Below are 21333 nucleotides of genomic sequence, written 5' to 3' on the forward strand. Positions count from 1 at the left end.
GACTTTTGTCTCTCATTACTTGTGAGTGGTGACCACTCATTGGAAAGGTCAGGAAGGTGCATTTTGGGTAGATTTTTACTCCATGTGCTATAGGTTAAATTTATCCTCTGAAGAATTTTAAATCTCATTGGATTGATAATATTTTTAGTGACAGAAAAATTATTTTAAAACAACAACAAAAAAAGATATAAGATGAGCAGTCACCTGTTTAGTTTTCAGCACTGGCAATTTTACAGAGAGCACTGTAGATTCTGTGTGGCTAGTTTCTCTAACATAGACTTTTCAAATATATATTTTCATTTACTTGTAAATTTATATTTTGTTCAGTTTTTAAGCTTTTAAAACAGTTTATATGGTGGGCATTATATCAAAACCGATGCTATGGCAGATATTTTAGTTTTATAAAATTCAAGTTCTATATTTTTTATGTGGGTAGATTATCATATCTAACTGGGAAAAGTTTTAAGTCCTTTCTTTACCTGTAGAGTAGCTCATTATGTTTCATCAATTATCTAATAAAGATCTAAAAAAGTAATGTATAACATAGATTTGAAATTATTTAACATAGTTTAGGTTAAATAAAAGCTCCAATCTTTTGGAAAAAATATCAGAACTCCCTTCAGCTGATAGGCAATATATGCTATAGAAATGCACATTGGTTCTTTCTAAACTTCACTCAGAATAGTACTTAATTTTAAAATATATTTAATAGTGAATTATTTACATTCTTTTATGAATGTTATCATCATCGATGTTAGTCTGTTATCTTTCTTCTGATATACTCTCCATTAGGTGACTGCTTTTTCTGCCCAGACATGTTTGCTGTACCAGCCACACATAAGTATGGTTTGAGTTCTAAATGCTAGTATTTGGTTTTATACCTATAGATCATTTCATAAACACAGGCAGAAATCAACAAAGTAGATACGTATTAATCCAAGCAAAAGTAAAAGCTGCTATAATTATGTTTCTTCATTAGGAAGGACGTTTTGTCTCTTGCATGTATATAACAGATACTTCTCAGATAAAGATATAACTTTCATAAATTGATGAAACTAAAATTGTTAGTCTCAAACAGAGTAACACTTTTCTGTTTCAGGATAGTTTTATAAATATTCTAACTTTTAAAACATTGTAAAATCAGTGCACTTTGATAACAATAAAACAAACAGCAGGGGGGGTGTCTTAGACTTTTTTGGATTTAGATTCTTTTTGCAAGAAAAATTTGAAGTGAATTTTAATTCCAGTGTTTTCAAACTGTACTTATCCACAGCTTATATGAAACTGTTTGCCCGTACCAGCAATTTTAATGTTTCCAACTGAACTGTTAAGCTCCTTTTTGGATATAAAATGGTACAGCTGTGCTTTTAAAATTTAGGCATATTTTACAGAATGGCTGTTATCTGCCAGCTATTGTAATAAATAGTTTGGGCTATCTTGCTGAGGAAATGATAAAAGCAAAGCCTTAAAGAGAAATAGAAGCACACAAAGGAACCTGAAGCATGTCAGTTGTGTTGGCATAGTGGGAGATAACGTAGTCACAAAAACAGATGTGGGGTAGTGAAAGATATATTTGAATAGACTAACTATACATTGAATAGACTAACTGCAGGTTGGCACGTTCCCAGGTAACACAGGAGTTAGGACCACGGACTAACTCCTATGTGGTTAGCCAGATTGCTCTTTAATTCCTGTGTAAGTGTGAACATCTATAAACTGGAGATTGTGATAGTACCTACAACGTTAAGATTGTTGTGAGGATTAGATGAGTTGATACACACAAATGCTGGCACATAGCAGACACTATATAAGTTTTTGCTACTATAGTCATTACTAGTATTGAATGGATGGTGACAGAAGAGCATCTGTATGGGGCTGGGGCCAATTCCAGGTCTAGTCTTCAAGGGTAAGGTAATAGTCTTTGTTTTATGGCTACACAGTCAGGCTCAACCTGGCCTTTGGTGGTCCTCTGCATCCCTGGAGTTCGGTTTCCAGTGAAACAGTGTGAAACTTGTCAGTGTGTTCTCTGGTACATAACTTTTAAATTCAGAGTTCTAGCCTTGAGTTCTAAATATATATGTACAAGGTAATAGTATTTTTAATCTGTGCTTCTCTTTTGTGTAGACCTGGTAATGACAGCATTTGAGTTTATTAACAATTTATTATTCAGCATAGAACACAGGGAGGGCTGACCAGTGGTGTGGTGATAGATGTTTAACAGCCAGCTCTCTAGGTGAGCAGGGGAGCCTGATTTCTAGGGTTTGAAGTAGAAGTTCAGTGGTGTAAGTACACCCCACTGGCAGGGTCAAGCTACCAGTATGATATGATGTCGGTAAACTTGGGGTCAAGAAGAGACATGCACACCAGCTCTCACAAGCCAGTACACTCCACTGGGGCTGGCCCTAGACCTCCATGATTGCTGTCTTAATAATTGTTGACTTTTTAAAACTTCTGTAATTACCGGGTTGGCCAACCCAATGTATATACCTTTTCATTGAAAAATACCTGAAAAGGAAGGGTATACACCAGATTAACTTTTACTCAAGCATTCTCTACCTCCTTTCCTTTCAGTGGCTTTCTGCCCCCTGGGCAGAATATTTTGCAGTGGTTCTTAGATTTCTAGAACTTTCATATTGTCTCCCTGGGCTTTCAGAAGAACATTCTTACCCTCCCATGGAGGTAATAGGGCCTGAGGGTTACTGTGCATGTTTTCCTAGTTATATTTACACTCTGCAGTTACACCTTTATTAATTCTTAGTGGGGACATAATTGATTTTGTGGCAGTGGTGGGCGACACTACCGGCGTTTGGTTGGCAGTAACCATGCGAAAGGTCCTACAGTGGTCATGATAGTCCTTACAGTTAGGAGTTGCCTCCCCTTCTTCCAGTGTCAAAAGTGCTCCGATTTTTGAGTGGGGTAGGGCCAAGAGTAGCTAAGTCTTTAAATGCCAGAAATCCTTCCACATCTGTATCTGTTCTTACATTTTAAGTATTTTCACACAACACTACTGTGAGGGTATGCCCATTTATCCAGAAGACAGTTGACTCAGATGGGAAGACTGACTGATGTCGCATAGGTGGCAAGTAATAGACCCAAACTTGAACCTAGACCTTCTATTTCCAGTCTTTTTATATTACTTGATACCTGAAAATTTCTTGTAAGTCTAGGGTTCTTTTATTTCTGATCAAAATTGTTAAAAACTAGCAGAATCACAGAAACACTCAAATCCTGATGTCTGTGAAAGTTGCTCAGTCGTGTCCATCTCTTTGTGACCCCATGGACTATACAGTCCCTGGAATTCTCCAGGCCAGAATACTGGGGTGGGTAGCCTATCCCTTCTTCAGTGGATCTTTCTGACCCAGGAATTGATCCAGGGTCTCCTACATTGCAGGCAGATTCTTTACCAACTGAGCTATCAGGGAAGCCCTCATGATGTCTGTAGTTTATTTTTAGATAGTTCAGCAGAGATATTATTTTATATGCATATATGCAGAGGGAGAAAAAGCAAATGTGGCAAAATCTTAACTGGTGAATCTCGATGAACAGTATATGGATATTCAATATATATTATTTGACTTTTTCTGTGGGTTGGTAATTCAAAATAAAAACATTTGAGAGAAAAATAAGCAGTGTTTGATCATGTAAAATAAAATTCTGAAAATGTTTCTTATCAATACCTTCTAATAAATGTGATAATTATAATGTTTAATTGTAAAATAAGATAAATAGCTTTATTATGTTGCATAAGCGTGAAAATGGCCTTTAGGTGAATTGTAGTAAATTTAAAAGCCTAACAAAGCAGCAGATGCAGAAATACTTTTTATCTTTGTCACATTGACTCGCTGGGGATTTGCCTTTATACAGTAAGTGTCTTAACTTTGGTGTGCATGACAGCCTTCTTTTTTGATCCTTATGATTATTAGCACAGAGATTTCCACGAGCAGATACTTCTCGTTCTTCCCCTTCCCCATAAAAAAAAGGTCAGCCAAAGCAAACAGATAGTATAGCTGAATATGTACTCTGTCTCACAAACCTTTCATTTCAACTTTACCCAGTCCCCCTTACTCACAAAAAAAAAAAGGTCAGTCAAAGTAAATAGATGAGAAATGTGAGGAGCTGAACGTGAACGCCTGTGCAGCTTCACATGATCATTTTACTTCATCTTTTTCAGACAGTTGCTTTTAGTTCCTCTACATTTGTTACTCCAACCACAAGAACTGGTGTGGCTAACCATCGGATGCTAAGTGTTGGTTTGTCGGAACAGATTCGTAAAATGATCAGAGTTGTTGAGTGTTCCATGCCTTTCAGAGATCTTAGGTGTAAATATGCTTGTAACTCTCATCATTCATCACATTTTTTGCTTTGTGACAAAGGTTCACTAAACTTCATCCCTGGTGTTAAGAAAGCATCTTAATGTAGTCGTCTCTGGTTTGCTTTTTTAATAATGAGAATATTTGCATTCACATGTTTCTTTAATTCTTGCAAGGATATTTTAGTACTGAATATATTTTGTGTTAGTAAAGCATGTTGTCTGATTACAGGGTAGGACTCATCTCTTTCTTCATTTTGTCCCTGGCATCTGGGGCGTGGATATACTAACATAATTGTTTATAAATACAAGCGAATTTAAATTATATGAAAATTTATGATATCCTTTGGTCACTCTGACCTTAAGAGCCTGCAAGCAGTTGTATATAAATTAGGTTTTCACTTTGTGTTTTAAGTAGTAATTCATAAACTGAATTTAAAATAGAAAGTCATACTGTGATAAAAAAATGATATTTATCAAGGAGAAAACTTGCTGTTCTCTTGTGTTTAACATGTGTGTATGCTTAGTCACTAATGACTTGATTGCAAAATTTTACTATTGAACAAATTTGGAATCTTTTATTGGTATCCTGATTCTTAACTGAAGTTACAGAAATATATTTTTGTCTTTTTCTACAGTTAATTGTAATATGCACTTTACTGTTATTTCTCTTTAAGCTTTATATACCTAATGGTTAAGATATTTGTAGGTATAAACCAGTAACTCTCGAGCTTGTTAGTATGTTCCCAAAGATTTTTTCCATTTGACTTGTTTAAGTTAGAAAATTCTTAAGGTAATTATTGTCATACTGGAAAGATCTTTTGATGAAGTGAAGCATAAATTTGCTAGTTAAATGCTGGGTGAAAAGATGAAAATAATTTCCTGTAAAATGAAACAACATATTAGAAAAAAAAACTTGTAAGACTTCGGATTTTAAGTACTTTGATTCATAACTGCAGAACATTTTTCAGAATTATTTATTACTAACATTTTTCTGTAAGAATCACCAAATCCATGTCTAATTCATAACCTAATGCAAGTGCATGAAGAAGTAGATCTAAAAGGAGTGAGGAATGTTAAGCCTTAGCTTAATACAGTAGAAGTCACCGCTTTGAACTTTGAATTGTGCTGATTAGTTCCAACAGAAAATTTATGGATTTTTGTCAGTTAATTTGCATTATAATTTAAAAATTCTGTTGTGCAGTGTCAGAAAGGCAACTGACTGGATTTTGTTGTGTATATTTATACAACATCTAATGTAGATGTTGCTTTGCCTCATCTTCCATAGTAGGAAGTCAAAAGATAAAAATATAAAAATGAAAATAATCAGTGATTTCTGTGTATGTATTATTTAGAAATATGGAATAAAATATCAGAAGAAACAGCTAAAAGAATTTAAAGTGATTGCCCCTGAAGTGAAGGGTTGAGGAGGTGCATCGGGAAGCATCTGCTCTTTGTCATGAACCTTGCAGAAGTAATGGACTCTAATCTGTGCAATTGTCATTTTTAAGAAAAGGGTTATAGAGCAGAGAACCTCAGTGTTTTCTTCTGTTAGTTATTTGCATGCGTATCAAGTCTTTATTTTGAACAATGGGGTACTTGCTACCTGTCAGCTGTTAGTAGTTTACTCTGTTCCCTGAGGACTCAGGGATAAATAATTCACCCTTGAGATCTGTCCTGAAACCCTAGTCTAGAATGTGGCAGCACTAAGTGTTCTAAAATTGAATTCTTAGAGATTTGACCTAACAGATTGAACTATATAGAGAATGCAAAGAAATAGAGGAAGACAATACAGAGAATAAAACAAAATTCAGTAGCATCCCTTTTCTTTCTCCGCTGTTAGATCCTGTGTTTGTGTGTGTGTGTGCACGTGCTTGCATGAGTGTGTGAAACAGAAACCATCTTGAGCTAGCTTCAATATAAAGGGAATATTTCTCAAAATAACGGTTCTCATGAGGTTCTCAACCTGTACTGTGCGTTATAATCACCTGGAGAATGTTTGCACCTTCCAGTGCCTGAGGTGCACCTCGGATGAATTAAGTTTCTCAATTGATTCCAGTAGTCAGGGTTGAGAACCACTGCCCTATTAGCCTCCCTTTCTGCCCAAGATCGCTGCTGTTTCTAATGGGAATTTGTCACATTGGTATCTTGAAATAAGTTAAGCTTAAGAGTACTGCTTTGGATGGTGATTCCCAAACCTAGTTGGTTGAGCATCAGCATTTCCTGGGGAAAGATTTCTGGGTTCATTTCTGATCTACTCAGAATTTTCAGGAAAAAATTCCTCAACAAAGCTGGGAAGTGTGTATTTTTTGAATGTCTGGTTTAAGGAGTTTTTGATCCATCACTTGGGAACCAGGTCTAAAGGTGATTTAAACGTTACCTTATTTGTGAGGTTGGCCTTTGTTATTTCTCTATCTTGTCCTTTATATCCTCACTTAATTTTTTTACTCATCCATTCATGAAACATTCTTCGGGTGTTCTTGTGTGAGACAGACATTTTTATACATGTAAGAGATACAAATAGGATACTGTCCCTGAATTCAAGGAGGCTACTAGAGGAAAATGTGCTGTGCTTAGTCACATCTGACTCTTTGTGACTCCATGGATTGTAGCCCGCCAGGCTCCTCTGTCCATGGGGATTCTCCAGACAAGAATACTGGAGTGGGTTGCCATGCCCTCTTCCAAGGGATCTTCCCAACCCAGGGATCAAACTGAGGTCTCCCGCATTGCAGGCAGATTCTTGACCATCTGAGCTACCAGGGAAGCCCAAGAACACTGGAGTTGGCCTGTCCCTTCTCCAGGGGATCTTCCCGACCCAGGAATCGAACTGGGGTCTCCTGCATTGTAGACGGATTCTTTACCAGCTGAGGTACCAAGGAATCCCCACTAGAGGACAATAGGTCTGTAAATAAATGTATAGTGGAAGCATTGTAAGTATTATGCTGGAAGCCAGAAACATGGGAGTCAGTCTTGATTTCTTCTGTCCTATTAATTTCGCCTAAATTTATTTCCATCCTACCAGCCTTTTTTCATCATCACTGCTAGCACCTTAAATCCAAGCTGCTTTTTCTGCTTTCCACCTGGCTATCTCCTCAACCTTCAGATTTCTGCTCAGGGTCACTTTACTCGTGAGTTCATTCTTACATCCTTCTTCATTGTCTTTTGGGGGTACTTGTCAATTGCAATTACATTTGTGTTTTTGTGACTTTTTTTTAATGTCAGTCTATCCCATTGGACAATGAGCTGCGGGAAGTCTGAGGTCAGCTCTCTTGCTTCTTGTGCTCGTACCTGGCATATTCTAGGACTTACAAATTGTTGAATAAATAAGTAATTGAATAATGAGGAAAGAAGCTGTTGTGACATTTTTGCTCATCACTCTAGAGTCTGCTAGTCCCAACAGTGCAAACAGAGGGACTTATAATGGTGCAGTTTGCTTAAAATTTTAAAAACATGAGAAGACCATGAGTGGTCCTCTGATCCCTGAAAAATTAAATTATGAGCAGTTCGAAAACAAAAGCCTCATAATTAACTAATTACTAATTAATTAAAACTAATGTACATATAAGACACTGAAAAGTTGCCAAAGCATTTCCCCATCTTTTTCTTGAAGTTAGGAAAGACAAAGAGTTAATAACTCCAAAGTTGAAAACAGAAAAGGAAAAGAAAGAACTTTGAAAAATATTTTAAACCTGCTGAACTCACCTGTAGGCTAAATTTCAAAAGCATTAGTATAGAGATTTCACATTACATTTAAATAAAGTAAAAAGTAATTTTGGCTTAATTTTTGAAATAATTCTGATGATTTGTTTAGACACAGTATTACATGTTTGCTGTGTTCATGAACTGTAGAGTCAGAGGCTAAAAGAAACTCAACCCAGACATTGTACTATGATGAATTTTTCTTTTTCCATCTCCAGTTTAAATGAAAAATGTTCCTACAGTTCTGTAATATTTTTAATCGTTGGAGGCCTTTCAAGTGTATTTACTTCCCATGAGTCAGTGATTTCATCAGCAAAGAGACAAAAAGGCACCAAGTAGTATATGTGCTAGACCAAAACAAACATTTCACTTAAAAATAATATGTCTTACTTGACCACTTAATGATACATGTGGCCTGACTTCTCCCAATTAGAAGGAGCCAATTTTACTGGCATGATAGGCATATGAAAGTCCTGAGATGTATAGAGCTTCTGGAGCCCTAGAGTCCAGAGGAAGACTGCAGGAAGAGAACTTGTCCACTCCCTCCATTGCAATTGAAGAAAACCTGGAGAAAAGCTCACCTCCTCCTTACAGGCAACCCCTTCCTGTTGCAACATGAATGGAGACAGAATTCTGGCAGTATATACATATCAAACTGTTAACAGTGGTTGCCATTGGCGGGTGGGAATGAAGAAAAATACATTTCTTTCTGTTGTTTATTGAAAGAGCCATTTGCAAGTAAGAAACAAATTATAGTGTATAGTCACATTGTTCCGCTTTTGGTTTTCTCAACCGATTTAGCTTATGCAGTTTACTGTATTCAACTTGATGTTTTTGTTAAGACATTTTAATTAGGTGAAAATCATTAATATTAATTAAATCTGAAGCTTGGGTTCTCTCTATTTAGCAGATCCTCTCAAGGCAAAAACTGGCTTCATTGTTCCACATCCATTTCTGGGTTTCACTGTTCACATGGTTTTTACCTGAGTGTTCCTTGCTGATGCTTTTATAAAGTTTTTCTGGTGTTTGTTTGTTTTCCTGTATTATGTAGGATTTGGGATTTTATTCAGTAGGAATATTGGTCTAGGCACCTAGTCAGCCATTCTGCTAGGAATGACTGTCTCATTGTTTTTGTACCATAATATACACTTTATATGTTACATAATTTCATAATTACATTGGAGCTGTGAAATGGTGTAATAGTCAATAATGCTATCATGACATTCACTAGACTAGCCGACCTTTCACCAAATAGTAACCTTAGACTGTTAGCATGCATTTTGTTTCATGAGGGTTTTGCAAAATGCACAGTAATACTTGATAGTTTCTCCTATGTTAAAATTAGGATGGTATGAATCTGTGGTGTGAAACTGGGTGGGGCCATGACCGCCCATTAAACTGTGTATTAGAGCAAATTCAAACTGACTTTTTGAGTAGAATTTCAGCCTCCTGAATGTGTGACTTTCTCTGTCACACTTGTTCAAGCTAAAGTTGGATGGTTTCACACACATGCCCTTATTAGTAACCAAATTTTCTTAAGGCCACCTGTCTTGTCCTTAGTGCTGCCTTATCCTTTAACTGGCTTAAAATAACAAAAGAACAATAAAAACTGTTTTCCAGAAACTTCTTAGGAGGGTATAAACAAATCCATGTTCAGCTCAATCGCTCAGTCGTGTCTGACTATTTGCAACCCCAAGAACTGCAGCACGCCAGGCCTCCCTGTCCATCAGCAACTCCTGGAGTTCACCCAAACCCATGTCCATTGAGTCAGTGATGCCATCCAACCATCTCATCCTCTGTTGTCCCCTTCTCCTCCTGCCCTCAATCTTTCCCAGCATCAGGGTCTTCTCTAATGAGTCAGCTCTTCACATGAGGTGGCCAAAGTGCTGGAGTTGCAGCTTCAACATCAGCCCTTCCAGTGAACACCCAGGACTGATCTCCTTTAGGATGGACTGGTTGGATCTCCTTGCAGTCCAAGGGACTCTCAAGCATCTTCTCCAACAACACAGTTCAAAAGCATCAATTCTTCGCTGCTCAGCTTTCTTTACAGTCCAACTCGCATATCCATACATGACTACTGGAAAAACCATAGCCTTGACTAGACAGACCTTTGTTGACAAAGTAATGTCTCTGCTTTTGGATATGCTGTCTAGGTTGGTCATAACTTTTCTTCCAAGGAGTAAGCGTCTTTTAATTTCATGGCTGCAGTCACCATCTGCAGTGATTTTGGAGCCCCCCAAAAAAGTAAAGTCAGCCACTGTTTCCACTGTTTCCGCATCTGTTTCCCATGAAGTGATGGGACCAGATGCCATGATCTTAGTTTTCTACATGTTGAGCGTAAAGCCAACTTTTTCACTCTCTTCTTTCACTTTCATCAGGAGGCTCTTTAGTTCTTCACTTTCTGCCATAAGGGTGGTGTTATCTTCATATCTGAGGTTATTGATACTTCTCCCGGCAATCTTGATTCCAGCTTGTGCTTCCTCCAGCCCAGTGTTTCTCATGATGTACTCTGCATATAAGTTAAATAAGCACGGTGACAATATACAGCCTTGACGTACTCCTTTTCTGATTATCTTTAAAAACAATTCTAAAACCATTTTTTATGGTTTGTATTTAATTCATTCTACTGAAAAAAAATCTAAATCTCAAATGAAGTCAGAGAGCTGATACCTGGATTAAATGACCTTCCCATAGAGGGATTCTGCTCAACCACCGTTTGGTGTGATGCTATTGACTCATGAGGAAGAACCCATGAAACATCTCTGTGTTTCCTTAAGGAATGTTGAGGATGCTCTTCAGGTAATGTGAATTCCCAAGGATGAATTTCCTTCTGAAATTTCCAAGAGCAATTTGGATGTAGACACTATGAATTCAGGGCCTGGTCATGTCTCCTGTTCTGCTTTGACTGCTGAAAGGCTTAGCATCTCAAGGTCCTTCCTGTCGAGTATATACAATTTCATGAATATATGTTTTTGTTTACTAGTCTCATTACAGGTTTGAATTGACTTTCATACCCTTACTTTTCCTTTAACTTATATATTTTTTGCCATATTAAGTGCATATTTTAAAAACCATTTTAATATTTTTGGAACAAAGTGGGTATGTACAAAATCATTTGATTATTGACTCAATGCAAATCAGTGAATAACTGTTTCAGGAATGAAATTATGCAATTATATATTTACTTTTGCTTATAAACATTATCAAGATCTGGAAAATTAGATTTTAGTACAATTCTGTCTCTAGATCCAAATGAACAAATATGCAAAAACATCAGAGACCACTATTATAATTTCTGAGAAAGACTGCAGCCTGTACCCTCATTTGTTTGGACAAGATATTTTTCAAAAGTAAAATCACTCTCATTAAATATTGTGTAGATTTCAGTGATCTGATAAATGGGCTGTTTATTCATTGTCTCTGTGGTACCCCACAGTGGATTATCCATAGCAACAGTCCTTTTCAAACTTAATAAGACCAACTCTGTATTTATTAGGGAAATAATACCACCGGGTTAAACAAACTGACTGTTGGTTCTGTGTATTTACTCTCTTTCAAAGAGATCTGCTAAACCTTCAGTGTGTCCCATGTTGTAGATGATTAGGCAAGCTGAATTGGTATGACTCTGTGATTCTGAATATGCCATTTTTGTGGTGTGTGTAGAGTCAAATAATAAAGATGATGAGCAAATAAAGCTTCAGACATAAAGTACTATTTTGTGCATTGAGAACAGGACAAAATTCTTCTCTGTATAGTAGAAATCAGAGATATATTATGATAAACATTACTACTCCCAGTCTATAGAGGATAAATAGAATATTTAATTTTGGCCAAGGAAAACGTATTTCAGTTTTTCTTGCCTCTGGAAATTACATTGATGTGGAATCTATAAGAAAGGCCCTGCCTCAGAAAAAAGAGATAATTTCAGAATTAACAGACATTTTCATAAGAGAACAGATTCTTTTTAAAGACTTTGAATTGCTGTTGAAATGTAAATTAAACCTATGATCTGTTCAGGTCACTTGTTGAGAAATGAAGTAGTATTTAAAAACACAAAATGTTAAGAGTTCATGTACTCTAATATCCTTATTTTACAGCCATGAATGCTTTTAGAATTGCTAAAAAAGCCTAGTGTCTCTCATCTCAAATGTCCTTGGACAATATTTAAAAAAAAATTAACTATAACTTATGGCCTATAAAGTATACTAATGGGAATACAATAAACTTCTACAGGAGTGCATTGATTAATAATTCCATTTGATTTTTGTCTTTTTATATACAGAAGAAAACACTTTTTTTTTTAATTAGATTTTTACATAGATTAGTAATGGGGCTCTGCATTTATGTTTGGTTGAGCCTGTTTTGATAAAATCTTTGCTATGTTTAATATCTTTTTTCTTAAAGTTTTTTTGTAGTTTTAATATTTAAATTATTTATTTTTCTTTGTATTCACAGATTCTGGAACTTTTCAAAGCCTGACCCTCTTCTTGAAACAGTGGAACATCATACAGAATTTACTTGTGGTTTAGATTTAAGTCTTCAGAGTCCTACTCAGGTAATGGATCAATCTCCTCATATTTTTTCCTACCCATACAGTTTACAAATAGCTCTACGTGTGGCATGCATTGCTTTTATGAACAAAATTCTTGCCTTTAGGGCAAGGTAAAGTACATTTACTTAAGAAACCTGACCTTTTTCACTGTGTAAACTTGAGCATTTGAAATACTAGGGAAGAAGAGGTATCCAGAAACTTGACATACTTTTCTCCTCTTGAAGGGTTAACTTTGCTGAGAGGAAAAGGACACTTCTCCCGAATTATTGTGCGTAGCTTGTAGACCTCTGCCAATGGAAAGGGTGACAGGGGGAGAATGGAGTGAGAAAGAATCGGCCCCAGAGGCTGATGGAGGTCAAGCGTGTGCGCTCCTGGATTCAGCTGCCCGCTGAGCAGTTGAGATTGTGGGCCGGCCCTCTCCCTCTCAGGCCTGTCACCTTCATCTCCTCAGGCCAGGTCAGAGGAGAGGCTCCGCGTGCGGGACAAAGTAGAGGAGAGTGGCTACTCTTCTAGTTACCAAACTTCGTCTTTTCCCCTTTTTGTTCTCTTGAGGACTTTTTAAAATATTCTTCAGGTTTTTAATAAAGCAGCTTCAGTTTTGGAAATTGTAAACTCAGATCAGAAACACTTGACTACGTTGAGTGATAGGATACTTTAATAATGCAGGCTATGTGAAAATACCATCCTATACCTGAAACAAAATAATATGTGGAAATTCTACTGTATGACTACGTAGTTATGCATTTATGATAACTTTTAGAAGTTGAACACAAAGCAAATTCTGTTTCTCATTACTGTGTTCTTAAATTTAAATGAATACATGGGTTTCTTTTATTTTAGAAATTCAAGACATAATTCTGAGTTTAAAATATTCTCATTGTATGTTAAAATATTCTCATTAGCATTAGAATAACTGTTTGAAAATGACTTAGTGGCATCTAAGAAGAGAAGAAATTGAAATAGTGATAAGTGAAATGGTATGATCCTTAATGTAAATACAGTGTGCCTTAAATACACTAGTTCCTTTTCTGAGAAAAACATTTATCATAGAAGCTGTTTTTAATAAAATAATCATTGCTATCCCAGTTTATAAAAATGTTGTAATGTGCCTATGGAAGCATGACAGTACCCAAAAAGGGACCCTAAATTAGATATTTTCCTTCTCGGATATTTCTGTTGACCCATCTCTACAGTCCCCAGCCCGTGGCCTGGGGCAGTACATGTGCATCCGTGATGCATGGCGAGTCCTCATCCAGGTCTTGGAGAGTGCCAAATGTCAAATTGGTGTTTTCACTTTCTTCAGATAGATACCGAGAAGTGTAATTCCTGCATCATATAATAGTTCTGTTTTTAATTTTTTGAGGACTCATTTTTTTCCCTATCGTGGCTATACCAGTTTGCATTCCCACCAACAGTATATAAAGATTCACTTTTCTCCACATCCTCGCCAACACTTATTATTTCTTGTCTTTTTGTTAAGAGCCATTCTCACAGGTGTGAGGTGATACTCATTGTGGTTTTGATTTGCATTTCCCTGATAGTAACGTTGAGCACCATTTCATGTGTTATACCTGTATGGCTTCTTTGGAAAAATGTCTATTCACTTCTGCCTATTTTTTAATCAGATTATTTGTTTTTGGTGCTAAGTTATACGAGTTCTTTACATATTTTGGATAGTAACCTCTTATCAAATATATGTCTTGCAAACATAGTCTCCCACTCAGTAGGTTATCTTCTTTTTTGATGATTTCCTTCACTGGGCAAAATCTTTAGTCTGATGTAGTCCCACTTGATTTTTTTTTTTTTGCTTTTATTGCCTCTGGTTTTGGAGTTAGAGCCAAAAAATTATTACTAGGACCAGTGTCAAGGAGCTTACTGCCTATGTTTTCTTCTAGGAGTTATACAGATTCACGTCTTACATTCAAATCTTTAATCCATTTTCATTTTTGTTTATGGTGTAAGATAGTGGTCCAGTTTCATTCTTACTGCCTTTGGCTGTCCAGTGATTTGTGTTTTCAAAGATCGTTCTGGCTGTAGTGGGAGAACAAACCATAGGTATGACGAGAGATGGAAAGATGGAAAGATTCAGAATAAATTGTTAGATGTTTCATATGATTTAACATTTTCAGTGATTAGTTTATACTTTTCTTCTTCTTGTAAATTTATCTTTTTCCCTTTATTTTATTTATATTCTGTCTTAGACTTTAAACTTTCCTTTCAAACTAAGTTTTTTTAAAACCAACATTTTTTTTAAAAGAGCATATCTAAAATCCCATTTTAATGCAAGCATTTGTTTTATTTATATTATTAATGTATAGTTTTACCAAGTAACATTAAACTCCTTTCTAGGGGAAATAAGCATCAAGTTCTTAGTTCACTTCCCTGTCTTTCTCTCACTTATCTCAGTTATCTTTTGCTATATAACAAACTTCCTTACAACCTAGTAGTTCAAAGAACAATTTTCTTTGCTTACAATTAATTCTGTGATTCAACAGTTTACACCAGACTCAGCCAAGTAGTTCCTTTATTGATCTCACCTGGGGTCACTCAGATGACTCCAGTCATCTAGTGACTTAACCAGGGCTACGTAAGATGGCTTCACATAAATACATAGAGGATAGCACTGGTTTTCTTCTGAGCCATGTGTTTCCAGATGAGTCCAGGCTTCTTAACCTAGCAGTTGTAGATTTCCAGGAGGGTGATAGCAAGGTGTCTTCAGGACTGGACTTCAAAGTCATACAATATTCCTTCTGTTGCAAAGCAAGTTACAAGGCCAGGTCAGATTCAGAGTGACAGAGAGACTCCACCTCTTGTTGGGAGTAGCTGCAAAGAATTTGTAACCATTTTAAATCTACCACATTAACCTTTTGTTGGTAGTTTAAGTTATTTTTAACATATATTTATCCTTTATTCTCATATATATGTATTCGAGATTACTGATTGCATGTTAATTTAATTTCACTCTTTGTTCATAATTTATTCTCTTAGAAAGTATTTTTTTCCCACCTCTTAGAGAGTACCTTTCAATCTTTCGAAAACTTGTTATCTCTTGTGTTGATTCTAACAGCTATAAGACTTTGCTGACGTACTTTTGGGCTTCCATGCTTTAATATATTCCCTGTCTTAAAAGAGATTTTTCTTGTATTTATAATTTTCCTTTTAGCTTCTCCCTTCTTAGAGATCTGAAAAATGAGATCCAAAGACATTCTTGTATTATAACCTCCTTTCTTTTTGACTGAGTATAATAAGGTCTTGTCTTTAAAAGTTTAAAACTTGGCAAATAAGTCATTCTTTAAGGATAATTGCTAGGAAATACTCCATGGCCTCTTGTTAACCAGGCTGAAATCATCTTTCACTTCAGAACATTTTTCTTTGAATTCTTTCCCTCTGATCTTGATTTGTATAGTCCTGGCATTTTCTCTTTTTTCTCTTACCCTTATTATTTCTAAATTGGAAACTTTTTTTTCTGTTTTTAGGCTAATGATTCTAGACCTGTAATATACGTCCATTGGTATAATTGGAATTTTCTGTATTAATGTATTTTTAGAATCCCTGACTTTGTCTCTTCAGTATCGATTCTGCTCATTGATACTTAGTTTAGTATTTATAAGCTGGGTATTTATGCATTTGGAAGATAGTTATTTCTCTTTTAAAAAGCAGACATTACTAGTTCATTCCAAGATACCTCATTTATGTGTTTAATGAATATATTGTTTTTCCTTTGATGAAATTGAGAAGTTATATTTAGAAGAAAGGATAAAGATTATCCATGGTTTTGCCACTCTAGAAAGAATCTGTATTATACCATATTAACTTAGTTCTTTTCAGCCTTTTTCCAGGAATTTTTATTTGAAGTGTAATACATACATTGGGAAACACACATATTTTAAGTGTGTAATTCAGTAAGTTGCCAAGAAGTAACTACACTTGTGTAACAACCATTTAGGTTAAGTATGGAACACACTACCAGCATCCCAAAAAGCCTAGTCATGCTTCCTTCCAAATCTCACTCCACCTCTCCTTCCCAAAGGTAAATACTCTTCCGGTCACTTTGTGTACATGTTTTTCATTGTTGTGATTTTATCACATGTATGCATTTATCTTCTGGGACTCCAAAATATCAATACTTAGTAATCATAATCTTTAATGAGTGAATTTCCTAGTCTATCCATGATAGGAACATTTAGGTACTTTATATAGAGTGTGAAAGTGAAAGTGTTAGTTGCTCAGGTGTGTCCAGCTCTTTGCTACCCCAGGGACTGTAGCCCACCAGGCTCCGTCTATGGGATTGCAGGCAGATTCTTTACCGTCTGAACCACCAGGGAAGCAAGATTTTTCCTTAAAATAAAGCAGAAGAAATTTTGTGTATTTTCATTTGGGGTTGGTGAAAGATGCTTAGATTTGGTTCTCTGTGTGTATGTGTATATATATGTATAAGATATATATATATATATATATATATATATATATATATAATCATTATGCTGTATACCTGCAACTGATGTTAACATGTCAGTTCTATCTCAGTTAAAATAAAATAATAAGAAAACAACAGAAATATTAGGCTATCATTAAAACATTCAGCTCATGTTTTGATTGAGATCCCTATTCCTACAATCAAAGATACCAAGTTTAAACGTTGACAGTAGATAAAATATTTTAAAATTCTCAGTATGAGATTGGAAAATCAGATTTTAGAAGACAACTAGCATTGCTGGTAGATGGGATGTACATGTCCTGTTCAGCTTTAGTCTGAGGTGGTATTTTGTGCTTTTGTCATAGACTGGCTTTAGAGTTGAAAAGAACAGGTGCCAGAAGCACCCAGTGTTCTCAGGCATTAGGCTCTGTTGTTGCCTCTTTGAGGCTTTCATAATTGTGTACCATTTAACTTAAAATTGTATAACAACTGCTTGTTTTCCCCCAGCCACAAAACCTTCCCCTGGCCCAGCTCTGCGGGATCTTGCTGTAATCGTGTTTCTGTTGCCCCCTGCACTCCATGAACACCCCTTGCAATGAGAGGTTCTGAATTGTTCCCACCTTAGCCTCTGCTGTTTCTGGGTTCCCTTCCTGAATCAGTCATTCACTCTCTTACTCATTTCTCTTTCTCTAGACTATGGTGCATTGCTTCTTAAAAAACAAGCAAAAATGGTGACAGCACACAGCAAATTACTGTTTCAGAAAAACTTCATTTAGGCTCTTGGTCCTACTCAACTTGCCTCTGAAGTCTTTTTGATTTTCCAGCCCATTCTCCACAATATCTTCCCTCAGCCTTCTGTGACATCATTAACACTCTGAACATTGTCCTTACCTCCTACCTTATTGTATAAATAGACAAGAATGAATGTCTTCTTTCAGTTCTGTGACCTCAAAATATTTATGTTCAGCTCTGTTTTTTTCCCCTTTCCATTAGGTTCCTAATTTTCTCACTGGCTTTTTCATTTAGATCTTTGCTTCCTCAATGATCCACTGTGGGATTTTGTTTTTGTTGTAGATTTCCAGTCAGTTCTTTTCTCTATTTTCAAAACTCTCTTGACCCCACTGTCTTACCTCCCTACCAGTAAATTTAGTTTCTCTTCTATTATTAGACATCAAGAATTAGTAGCTTAACTGTTGCTTTTACTTCTCAAAGTCAACACTCTCTTTTTAGCCCCTGTACCCGTCTCCCTTTCATCATTCAATTGAAGTTAAGCCCCAAAAGGTCACCAGTAAAAGCTTCTGAAAACCAAGTTAGCCTTTTCTCGGACTTTTCTTTTTTTAGCTATATAATTTTTATAAAAGAAAAATCTTCCCCTCCTGTTGCTTTCATGTAAACCATGCTAACCAGTTGTTCCTTACTTCTTTGCTAAATATCTCCATCTCCTATGCCAGTTTCTTCCTTACCATCCTTCCAAAAGCAGGTGTTCTCCAATATACAAGTGTTAGTTCTCTTACTTTTACACACCTTCTTCTTTAAGCTGGACTTTAATTATATGTCAGTGATGCTTGACCTATTTATCCAATTGCTTTTGCTGTGTGATCTCAACAGATGTTTCATTACTTTTCTTTCAATATTCCTAATGTTGCATCTTGGAGCCAGACTCAAGACCTGGGAAACCATCCTAGTTTTCTTGTTTCTCTTTGCACTCCTAAAATTCAGTGGGCATCAAGCTTATGGATTTTTCCTTAGCAATATTTCTGAAATGTGGGCCATACTCTTCCAGCTCTGCTGCCTTAGATAAGCATTTATTAGTATCTCTGCCATGTATAATCATAAGGGATTTGATTTAGGTCATACCTGAATGATCTAGTGGTTTTCCCTACTTTCTTCAATTTCAGTCTGAATTTGGCAATAAGGAATTCATGATCTGAGCCACAGTCAGCTCCTGGTCTTGTTTATGCTGACTATATAGAGCTTCTCCATCTTTGGCTGCAAAGAATATAATCAGTCTGATTTCTGTGTTGACCATCTGGTGATGTCCATGTGTAGAGTCTTCTCTTGTGTTGTTGGAAGAGGGTGTTTGCTATGACCAGTGCATTTTCTTGGCAAAACTCTATTACTTTGCCCTGCTTCATTCCGTATTCCAAGGCCAAATTTTCCTGTTACTCTAGGTATTTCTTGACTTCCTACTTTTGCATCCAGTCCCCTATAATGAAAAGGACATCTTCCCATCACTTCACGGGAAATAGATGGGGAAACAGTGGAAACAGTGTCAGACTTTAATTTGAGGGGCTCCAAAATCACTGCAGATGGTGACTGCAGCCATGAAATTAAAAGATCCTTACTCCTTGGAAGAAAAGTTATGACCAACCTAGACAGTATATTCAAAAGCAGAGACATTACTTTGCCAGCAAGGGTCCGTCTAGTCAAGGCTATCGTTTTTCCAGTGGTCATGTATGGATGTGAGAGTTGGACTGTGAAGAGGGTGAGTGCTGAAGAATTGATGCTTTTGAACTGTGGTGTTGGAGAGGACTCTTGAGAGTCCCTTGGACTGCAAGGAGATCCAACCAGTCCATTCTGAAAGAGATCAGCCCTGGGATTTCTTCGGAAGGAATGATGCTGAAGCTGAAACTCCAATACTTTGGCCATCTCATGCGAAGAGTTGACTCATTGGAAAAGACTCTGCTGCTGGGAGGGATTGGGGGCAGGAGGAGAAGGGGACGACAGAGGATGAGATGGCTGGATGGTATCACTGACTCGATGGACATGAGTCTGAGTGTACTGCGGGAGTTGCTGATGGACAGGGAGGCCTGGCGTGCTGCAATTCGTGGGGTCACAAAGAGTCGGACACGACTGAGCGACTGAACTGAACTGAACTGCCATGGATGACTGCATCTCCTAACTGGTCTCTAAGCTCTTTCCATCATTCCATTGATTTCTCAGTGCTGCTTATTGGCAGAGCTCTGCGTTATGCAAATCTGATTTTTCTTAATCCTTGACCTTAAATATATCAATGGCCCCATTGAAGGCAAGAACAAGATGAGATTTGCCACCATTATTACTGTTAGTCAACATGGTTCTAAAATTGTCACCAGTTAGTAATAGGAGAAAACAAAACAGAATATAAAAGGTAGAAAAATTTTAAACGGTAGAAAATTTTATCTTTGTACTTCGTACAGTTGTCAAGTATTATAATCTAAGAACCTCAATTTTAAACCCATTAAAAATAATGAGTTCAATAAAAAGCCATAAAATATATAAAAAGAATGCCATGTGGATATGCATAATCATCACTTAAAGAGTAAAATAGGAAAATTACTTTTACATGGCAACAACTGTGTATGTGGTATGTATGATACATAGAAGAATAAAAGGTTTTAAATGTGCAGGACTCTAGATAAAGAAAATTATATACCTTTACTAAGGGACCTTAAAAAATGACTGGAATAAATGAACAGACACATCATCTTCTTGCAGCAGAATACTCTCTTTGTGGCGGGGGTGGGGGGTGGGGTGGGCGGGCGGCTATCTTCCTCATCTTATAAAAGATACTGCATTTGCCTCCTAATAGATCTTTCTTGTCTGGAACACATGGTCAGCCATTCCTGTGACTGCTCTTTAAGGACTCTGACCATTAACTGTCTGCCATACTAGTTACGTACTAGTTTTAATTTACAAATCAACGTAGTTAAATTGTCCTCTTCATCACGTCCTCTCAGAAACCTTTCAAGAGGCAGCCTGTTACCTCCAGAATAGTCTGAGCTATTAATCTTACTTTCAAGATTGCTGTCTTATTTAACTTCTCATTATCCTATGTAATCTCCCATTTTATAGCAATTATAATTTATTACTTGTTATCTCCATGTGTTTGCCACTGTTTCCCTCTCTGTCCTCCACTTCTGCTTGTGCAAAGTATCTCTGCCTTTCCAAGTCCTGGCCAAAGTCTTCTCTCCTTTCTCTCCTTTCCCTTTTTTTGCTTCAGTAGATATTTGAGTGCCAGCCCCTTGCCGGAAGTTACATAAACTCCTTGATATGTAGGTAATGAATAAATGTTGAATGAATGAATGAGTGGATGCATGAAAAGACCCTTTTTTTAGTATACTAGTCAATACTTTTCTTACCTTTACTTAAACCCCATACTGATTAACATAATAAACCACATTCTTCTCTGCAGTCACTTCCTTTGGGAAGCTGGTTGAGTAAATAAGACATGTTTTCTTTAGTCTGTAGTTAAATACATTGCAACATACTGTCTGCACTGCTTTTTAAAATTTAGAGTTGACTCTCCGTGATTTCTATCATTTTCTTTACATTCCTCTGCTTATTTCTCTTGTCCGTTTTTGCTAAAGATATACA

General features: G+C 36.5%; 1 protein-coding gene across 1 annotated transcript in view; it reads left to right on the plus strand.

The window, feature by feature from the left end:
• PEX7 (peroxisomal biogenesis factor 7) overlaps positions 1 to 21333 on the plus strand; it is a 75602-nt gene that overhangs the window by 44555 nt on the left and 9714 nt on the right. The window contains exon 9 of the mRNA XM_052645790.1: positions 12464 to 12563. Coding sequence (XP_052501750.1) covers positions 12464 to 12563 — 100 coding nt within the window. The remainder of the gene's footprint in view (positions 1 to 12463; positions 12564 to 21333) is intronic.

The sequence above is a fragment of the Budorcas taxicolor genome, chromosome 9 (genome assembly GCF_023091745.1).
Source record: "Budorcas taxicolor isolate Tak-1 chromosome 9, Takin1.1, whole genome shotgun sequence".
Lineage (NCBI taxonomy): Eukaryota > Metazoa > Chordata > Mammalia > Artiodactyla > Bovidae > Budorcas > Budorcas taxicolor.